At 37.9% G+C, this 8,839-nt stretch overlaps 1 protein-coding gene across 1 annotated transcript; it reads right to left on the bottom strand.

Annotated features, from left to right (window-relative positions):
• Nucleotides 1-6,286: 6,286 nt before the first annotated feature.
• On the bottom strand, nt 6,287-7,899 carry LOC145500144 (uncharacterized). The gene is made up of 3 exons (XM_081479625.1): nt 7,873-7,899; nt 7,301-7,639; nt 6,287-7,243 (listed from the first exon to the last, which is right to left on the bottom strand). Exons 1-3 carry the CDS (start codon nt 7,897-7,899, stop codon nt 6,287-6,289), a joined length of 1,323 nt encoding a protein of 440 aa, XP_081335751.1.
• Nucleotides 7,900-8,839: the final 940 nt, after the last annotated feature.

The following is an 8,839-nucleotide window of genomic DNA, read 5'->3' on the forward strand; positions in this document are numbered from 1 at the left end:
TTCTCTTTTTCTCCTCCATATTACCCAGGCTCCTTACGCATTTTTTTTTTCCTTTTTTACTTGTACCCCTGAAGGTCTCGAACCCCTTACCTTTCGCTTACTTCTCGCCTACCAGTCTCTCTTCTACACGTCTACACTGCGAGTTTCAGTTGAGAATTACCCCTCGAAAAATTATTGTTATTTTACTCGACTTGTTAACATTCCAAAAAGTTTACATTACAATTTACTTATTCATCTGTTCAACGTATGTTTCACGCTGCGTGAAAAAATGATTTGGATTTTTTAATCAACTGGGTCCCTGGTGAGTTTCGTTTCTTCTTCGTACCGTTTGCTTGAAAACTGACCCGATGCGACAAGAGTAGGCTCACGGTATCGTTTACGTTAAGGCGCTTTTCATTGTTATAAAAACGTCGTCGAAATTTTCTTCTTGATTGTTGAATGCTCTAACTCTAGGCCGCCGCCCTCTTTGATAGAAAATCCGCTGCTCGAAATAGTCAAATTTCTGAGCCTGCTAGCCTGGCGTGTAAAATAAAGTTAGGTTTATTAGGTTCCCCGAGAGAATAAGTGTTCTTGTAAAAGGAAAAAATCATCTTCCTTGATGAAGACGATGAGAGAACAAGAGAAAGTGTATTTCTGACGATTGAGGGACGAATTAGTCAGATATAATTATTCTGACGGCATGATGGAGAGGCTTGCGGAGTGTCATGGGACGTTTAGGGACTATTTAGGCTTTGGGCGGGAGATCTAGGTCATTCTAGATTAGTCAGTCCTTATATTCCACTTCGTTATATTCGCACAAGCTGTTAAAACAAAAGCGTAAAAACTTTTAGCAGCTTGTATGAATAATTGTAAAATGTTCTAGCTTATTGATTTTTGTCCCCTCTCGAACTGCTGCATTAGATGGGTAATACGTTTCCATATATTCTTTGGCCACATCCAAAGAGTGGGTTTTCAGTGGCATTTCGTATCTGGCATCGCACAGGCTCTAACTGTTTGATTTTGTATCTTTTCCTAGCTGCCATTCGCATGCACCAACAATATGCCGAGCTTAGCGTGAAAAAACTACTCGTTGCATACTTTAGTCAGTTCTTTGACCTGCGGTTCAATGGGTATGATTCAGTTCCCAGGATGCTATTATCAGAAACCTCAAAAAGGTGTGAATTGTACCAACGAAACAATTCTAAATTGCCTCAAACATTGAAGAAGTTTTAACTATCTTTTCACAGCTCTCGCACCTCTTTTTCTTTCAATCGTAACACTTCTTTATGGCTCCTGTTTTTCCAGGGCACAAACAGATTCTGATGTCTTTGTGTTGACTAAAGAGGACCTGGACGAAGTACTCACTGAGTATCCCCAAATCCGCAAGAAAATCCTTGAAACAGCTGAGGAGAGACAAAGAATGGTGGCTGAACGCGCCAAGAAGAAAGAAGAGGATAAGAAACGAGAGGAGGAAAACAAACTCAAGGTATTTTAAATGATAACTGCAAAAATTCTGAATTCTCGCGCTTTCATCGGCTAATTTTCCTTATCAATAAACTTACGGACAGACACATTCTCCTGGTGACTAGTAGAACTAGTTGGACTGTTAAACTTGAAAACTTTAGTCCCAGAATTGGAAATACTCGAAAGATTAAATTCGGTAAAGTCAATAGCTTACAATCCCCATAGAACGACCACAACGTTATGAATTAACCGGCCTGGTAAATGCTTTTGTGACGAAGAAACCCCTCAAAGAGCTTATACAGTTCGGACAAACTGTCTGCGGTCCTCACCCGCAGACCTGACCTCGCCTAATTGCAAATTAAAGTACGCTTGCGACGGCCACATATATATGAAGTAAATTCCATCTGGTCCCAGTAGCACACACAATACTTAAACAGAAGAAACACTGGTGTAACTTTGATGAACGGGTATAACAGCTTCTAAAAAACAACTAGATTTCTTGCATGTGCGTCACCATTTCTCTAAGCAGGAGATTATTGGGTCCATCCTCTTACCATATCAAATTTAATACGGTCAATTAAAAAGAGGAAATCAATGGTTCGCAAATATTTTCTTGCAGCTATAATGTACCATCTTTGACAGTGATTGAAAAACGTGTACTCACTACAGTGAAACCTGTATTAAGCGGTCATTCTTGGGATACTAAAAATAGTGTCCGCTAAAAATAGTGTCCGCTAAAAATAGTGTCCGCTAAAAATAGTGTCCGCTAAAAATAGTGTCCGCTCTCAGGTTCATTTAAATACATGTATATGGAATGCCAAAGGTGGCCAGAAATGCCTTTAACATTGGGGAGGTCTGGAACCCAGTATGTTGCCATGGTAACCAAATTGTTAAGCTCATATTGTGGAGCACATTTAGTAGAATTTTACTGCAAAGAATCAAACATTTCTGATACAAATTGGCTGAGATATCTGTTTTTATCATATTTGATCAAAATTTGGTTGAGTGTATGAGGTCATCACTGGGCTAATTTGCATATATTAAAAACTTGAATATCTCTGGAACGAAAAGAGATATTTGAATATAGTAAACAGCATTTTTCTTCTCACACAGGCTACTTGTTTATGTTTTAAAATGGATGCGATAGGAAAGATGCGATTTTCGTCATAGTACCACTTTAACTTCTCTTCTCTCTTCGCTTTATTTTTTAATGTACTATACGAACCATATTATTTCTTTACCTCAAACGCTTTAAATCTTAATAACATTAGATCTATAATTTACATTTTAGCGAGTTGCTGTTTGTTGATATCAAGTACCTCTTCAGAGTATTTCTTTTTGTTACTACCTTTTCCTTTTATTTGGTCAAATGATTACGGGTAAACACTCATTTCACTAAACATCAGAGGCATCAGCAACTTTCGAAAACGAAAAACAACTTTTACCTGGTGCAGAAAACAAAAAGCAGAAATTATCTTTCTACTGCGCAAAACTGCCTTCTACAGACACTACTTTGATAATGGTGTAATTTTCACAAAGGACCTACTTTATGACATAGCAAATACTCAGTCATTTAGAGCAATGAAAGAGCAAGGTTTAAAAAATTCAAATTTTTTGGTTTGTACTGGCCTGAGACAGTCTGTCCCATTCAAATTACGTGTTAATATGCATAAGTTCAAGACTGTCATTGACTTGGAAAATTATGAATGTAAAAACTACTACTATCATCTGATAAAATTCAAATATGAAAAAACTAGGAAATGGGATAAGCCTGGTCAAGAATTCGATTTAAGAGAAGACCAACTTTCCGAAGCATACCTGTTTCCTTTGAGGGTTGCAAGCGAACCGTATGTACGCTCTTTTCATTACGAAGTGTTCAACTACATCCTCTATACAAATGACCGTCTTTTTAAAATAGGGTACGTATCAAATCCATGCAAACTGCACCTTTTGTCAAGAGGGTCGAGAAACTATTCATTATATTCTATTTGAATGCTCTTTTTCCAAGTGTTTTTGGAGTATGGTGTCCTCTTGCATATTAAGCAGGCTTGGAAGTTGCGGGTGCTTCTCGATACGTGACATTGTGATAGGTATTCTGAAGGAGGCCGGAATGAATTTGATTAACTATATAGTAATTCTAGGAAAGACATATCTGTGGACCTGTAGGTGTAAAGGAATTAATCCCATCTTTGAACATTTCAAAAGAATTTTGGAAATCAAATATGAAACCGAAAAATACACAGCTCTTAAGGCAAATAAGATCAGCCAGTTTAAAAGAAATGGGATGTGTTTGAGGTACTTAATTTAAATTTAATTAAAAGTAAATAATTATCAATAACTTTATAAGTAGTATTTCTTTCTTTTTTTTCATATATTTTCAACGTAGTTATTACGTTGTATGTTGCAAAAAAATAATGTCGTGTAAATAGAGAAGTAATGCAAAAAGGTTGTTTATCATAAAAAAAGAAGAACAAAACTTTTGCTTTTAACATTGTTATAAATTCAGACCTAAGAAAATCGTATGTAATGACATGTAATGTAAGTTTGAGTCATGTAAGTGTTGCTATGATTAAATAAGAAAATTGATCAAAAAAAAGACAGTCGGTAGATCAGAATAATTGTAGACAACGTAACTATGGCGAATCAGTAGTAGTTTTTTTCAGTGGATCAACTGCTAGGCTGCAGTAGGGTTACAAATCAATCGTTCATTTTAAGATAATGATAGAACTAATTTAATAATAGCAATTATTAAAAGAGTTAATTAAAAAAAAAAAGATCAGACCGCTCATGGCAAAGTGCCCAGTTAGTCACTGCATCAATATCTACTTTGCTTTAAAATGAAATCACCGAGCAATGTTAAAGGAGTCTGAGCTGAGCTTTGAAAGCTAAAAAGCCCTAGAAGTGTCCGCTTCTTGCAGGTTTTGTGCCACAAAATGGCTTAATATTGCTCTCCGCCTCCGCTTAACAGAGGTGTCCGCTAAACGCAGGTTTATTTCAGAACATTGCTGCTCGTTATGTCACTGCTGCGAGGAAATATGACCATATTACTCCTGCCTTAGTACAACTTCATTAGTTGCCTGTCTCATATCAGATCGTGTTTAAGCATCTTCTTTCTGTCCACAAATCATTGAATAGTCTCTGCCCACAATATCTAACGGAACTCCTGGAACATCGGAATCAACTAGGTCTCTTTGCTCAAACTTTTAAGGCCTGCTAATGCAACCAACTTGTAAAACCAAAACATACGGTGATAGAGCTTTTTCTGTATGCACTCTGAAGATTTTGAACACTGTTTCTTTTGAAATACAGTACAGTTTTATTATTTAAGAAAAAACTAATGACCTTCCTTTTTACTAAATTTATTGAGTTAAAGAGTAACTCGTTTTATTTTTTTCTCAAGCATCTGAGCGGGCCGGAATCCTAAATCCTCGAATTTAATTGGCTAATCATACGCACGTGACCGGTCCAGCTTTTTACGATACGGCCAACGGGCCAGATTTTTTTCCCCTTTGCCTAAATTTCGCTCCTAAAAGTTAGCGGAAATCGTCAATATTTTGTCTTTTTTTCACATCCATCGACGATTAGTCAACGCAAGTTTATCTCTGTTCACTTTAAAATGGCAAGGAAAGTCACCGTAAATAAATTCAGTTGAGTGTTTAGAAGTTGTGAGAGTTTGCTTAATTGTTTGTAGCTTGGCTCTGTAATGGCGCGTAATCATGGGCGCTTACCATTTACAAAAAACCATCCGGTTGGAAATTTCAGGCGTTAACATTAAACAATTAAATGCGACGTTGCGGGAGAGGGAATCACTGTAAAGTATATCCACATCAGCTAGAGAGACTTAAAAGAGCAGGAAAATAGCATCACCTCAAATCACAGCCCATACTTTCCAAAGCTTCCCAAACGGAATGGTGCGAACCATTTGATTTTCCAACTGGAATTTCCAGTCTTCCCATGTAATTGGTAAGTACCCCCTGTGTTTCTCTCGCCATAAAATTTGAGTCAATTTCAGTCGAGTTTACCTCTCTGATCGTTGCTGTATTTAGGATAATTTCTGTGGAATGCACTTAACGAATTTCCTCGCTTTCTGCTATTCGATTTACGGTAGAAAAGTGACGAAGTGATTTTAAAAAGCAACGACTGACAGAAATTGTTTTTGTAGTAAAACTTCAAACTTCGCACGAAATTTCACACCGCAAAAACAATTTTGGAGAGCTAAACTGGTGAAATAAATGCAACTAACACAACGTAGTTCGAAAAAAATCTGTTTATTAATACATCTTTCTTTGTCTACCACCTGAGTTACTCGCTCGTCGCCGAGATTTTTTACAAATCGTTACTAGACGGCGCGCAAGCCGATTCAATGACAAGAGTTGCGTAAACAAACCCATTTGTAATCTGTAAAACCAATTTACTGCAGGAAAAATAAACATGTTACTTGCCGGCTTACGGTCGGTCCGTATGGTGCACAATTGTGACCTCGGGCTTGAAAATGCTGCCCTCAGCCTGTGGCCTCGGGCAGCAATTTCAAGACCTCGGTCACAGTTTTTCACGATACGGACCTCCCAGCCGGCAAATAACATATATATCTTTTTTAATTTCTAATTCTGGAAATTCTTCTTATTTTAAATAATTCTAATTTTGTAAATTACAATTCTTGTTCTTATTCTCATCCTCATCCTTATTCTTATTCTTATTCTCATTCTCATTCTCATCCTGATCCTGATCCTGATCCTTATTCTCATTCTTATTCTCATTCTTATTCTTATTTTTATCCTTAGTCTCATACTCATCCACAATCTCATTCTCAGCCTCATCCTCATTCTTATCCTCATTCTTATTCTTATTTTACCCTTAGTCTCATCCTCATCATCAATCTCATTCCATCCTCAACCTCATTCTTATCCTCATTCTCATCCTCATCCTCAATCTCATTCTCATCCTCAACCTCATTCTCATCCTCATCCTTATCCTCATCCTCATTCTCATCCTGATCCTGATCCTCATTCTCATTCTCATCCTCATTCGCATCCTCTTTTTCATTCGCATTCTCATTCTCATCCTCATCCTCATCCTCTTTTTCATTCGCATTCTCATTCTCATCCTTATTCTTATCCTCATCCTCATTCTCATTCTCATCCTCATCCTGATTCTTATCTTCATCTTCATTCTCATCCTCATTCTTGTTCTCATCGTCATTTTCATCCTCATCCTGATTTTCATCCTTATTCTTATTCTCATCCTCATCCTTATCCTCATCCTCATTCTCATCCTCATTCTCATCCACATCCTCAATGTCATCCACATCCTCAATGTCATCCTCATCCTCATTCTCGTCCTCATCCTCATTCTCATCCTCATCCTTATCCTCATCCTCATTCTCATCCTGATCCTGATCCTGATCCTGATCCTCATTCTCATTCTCATCCTCATCCTCATCCTCATTCGCATTCTCATTCTCGTCCTCATCCTCTTTTTCATTCGCATTCTCATTCTCATCCTTATTCTTATCCTCATCCTCATTCTCATTCTCATCCTCATCCTGATTCTTATCTTCATCTTCATTCTCATCCTCATTCTCGTTCTCATCGTCATTTTCATCCTCATCCTGATTTTCATCCTTATTCTTATTCTCATCCTCATCCTTATCCTCATCCTCATTCTCATCCTCATTCTCATCCACATCCTCAATGTCATCCTCATCCTCATTCTCGTCCTCATCCTCATTCTCATCCTCAATCTCATTTTCATCCTCAACCTCATCCTCATTCTCATCCTCGTTCTCATTCTCATCCTCATTCTAATTCTCATCCCCATCCTCATTCACATTTTCATCCTCATTCCCATCCTCATCCACATCCTCATTCTCATCCTCATCCTCATTCTTATCTTCATCCTCATTCGCATTCTCATCCTTATCCTTATCCGCATCCTCATTCTCATCCTCATCCTCATTCTTATCTTCATTCTCATTCTCATTCTCATCCTTATCCTCATCCTCATCCTCAATCTCATTTTCATCTTCATCCTCATTCGCATCCTCATTCTCATCAGTATTCTTATTCTTATTCTTAATCCCATCCTCATCCTCATCCTTATTCTCACCCTCATTCTCATCCTTATCCTTATTCTCATCCTTATCCTCTTTCTCATCCTTATCCTTATCCTCATCCTCGTTCTCATTCCCATCCTTATCCTTATTTTATCTTCATCCTTATCCTTAGTTTTTTGTTAGCTGCTACTTACACTGCTTAGAATACAATATTAATGTAGTCACTTACACTACTTATTACTTGCGCCACTAACGATAGTAACACTTACACTACTTATACTACTTACAACACAATACTACGCATACTCACGCTACTAACAATACTAATACTAACACTACTTACAATACAACATAATTAGATTACTTGCACTACTTACAATTCTAGCAAAGCAAAATCGTACCATGGTATATATCGCCTTGTTTCTTTTCCCTTCATTCTTATTTTCGTTTTCAAGGGACTGGGGTCGAGCTGTTAAGTGATTACAAAAGAGGCAACAGAAGCTCCCACTTTTTAAAGCGATTGTAGTTCAATTTTTTCCATTTGATAGATATGTTTTAAAAACAGTAAGAGATCGTTTGGTTTTGGAGAACATGTTTTCCTGTCTATACAGCCAAATATAGTATATAGACTTATGCCAGCCTAAAAGCGTACCTCCTGGGCCGGGTTGTTCAGAACCAGATTAAGCTAACTCAGGAAAAGGTAGAATTTTGATTTGAGTTTTGTAACTTTGCATTGAGGTTTTCTGTATATTGTTTGATCTTCTGTTTTGAGTTTTGATAATCACTATATACACAAAACAAAGCAGCAGAAAACATTTGTATAGAAGAAAAAGTTATAATTCGGTTAACTTTTAACCTTGGGTTAGTGTCAACCGGCTAACCGGTTAACGATAGCTGGCTAACCGGTTAACCTGCCCTGTTGTCGCCAAGTTAACCTGAGACGAGCCCGCGATCCAATCGAAAACCAGCACTTGGTCAGCGGTCAACTTAAAAAAAACACGAGCTCAATGAGCTGTAAACTTGAGCCCGCGATATAGTCACGTGATACTGACCAGCAGATAGCTTGTTTGGACAGGTGTTAATTGATCATAACATGGATGTCCTATATCAAAGAAGTACACGGTAAACCAAGGCTGCATGTCTCTGTCAACCTATTATTTGGAGTATGGCCACCATGTTGCGCAACTCCGTCGTCGTCATCGTCGTCGTCGCCGTCGTGCGTACGCGCCCACGAGCAATACCACTAGCCTTGATAACCATGAGAAAATCAACTTGGCGGTCCTTCGGGCCGCCGGAGCTCCGCTAATATTTAGCATTTAAGCAGCAGAAGTTAATTTGGAGTTT

The sequence above is a fragment of the Orbicella franksi genome, chromosome 10, assembly GCF_964199315.1.
Source record: "Orbicella franksi chromosome 10, jaOrbFran1.1, whole genome shotgun sequence".
NCBI classification, from domain to species: Eukaryota; Metazoa; Cnidaria; class Anthozoa; order Scleractinia; family Merulinidae; genus Orbicella; species Orbicella franksi.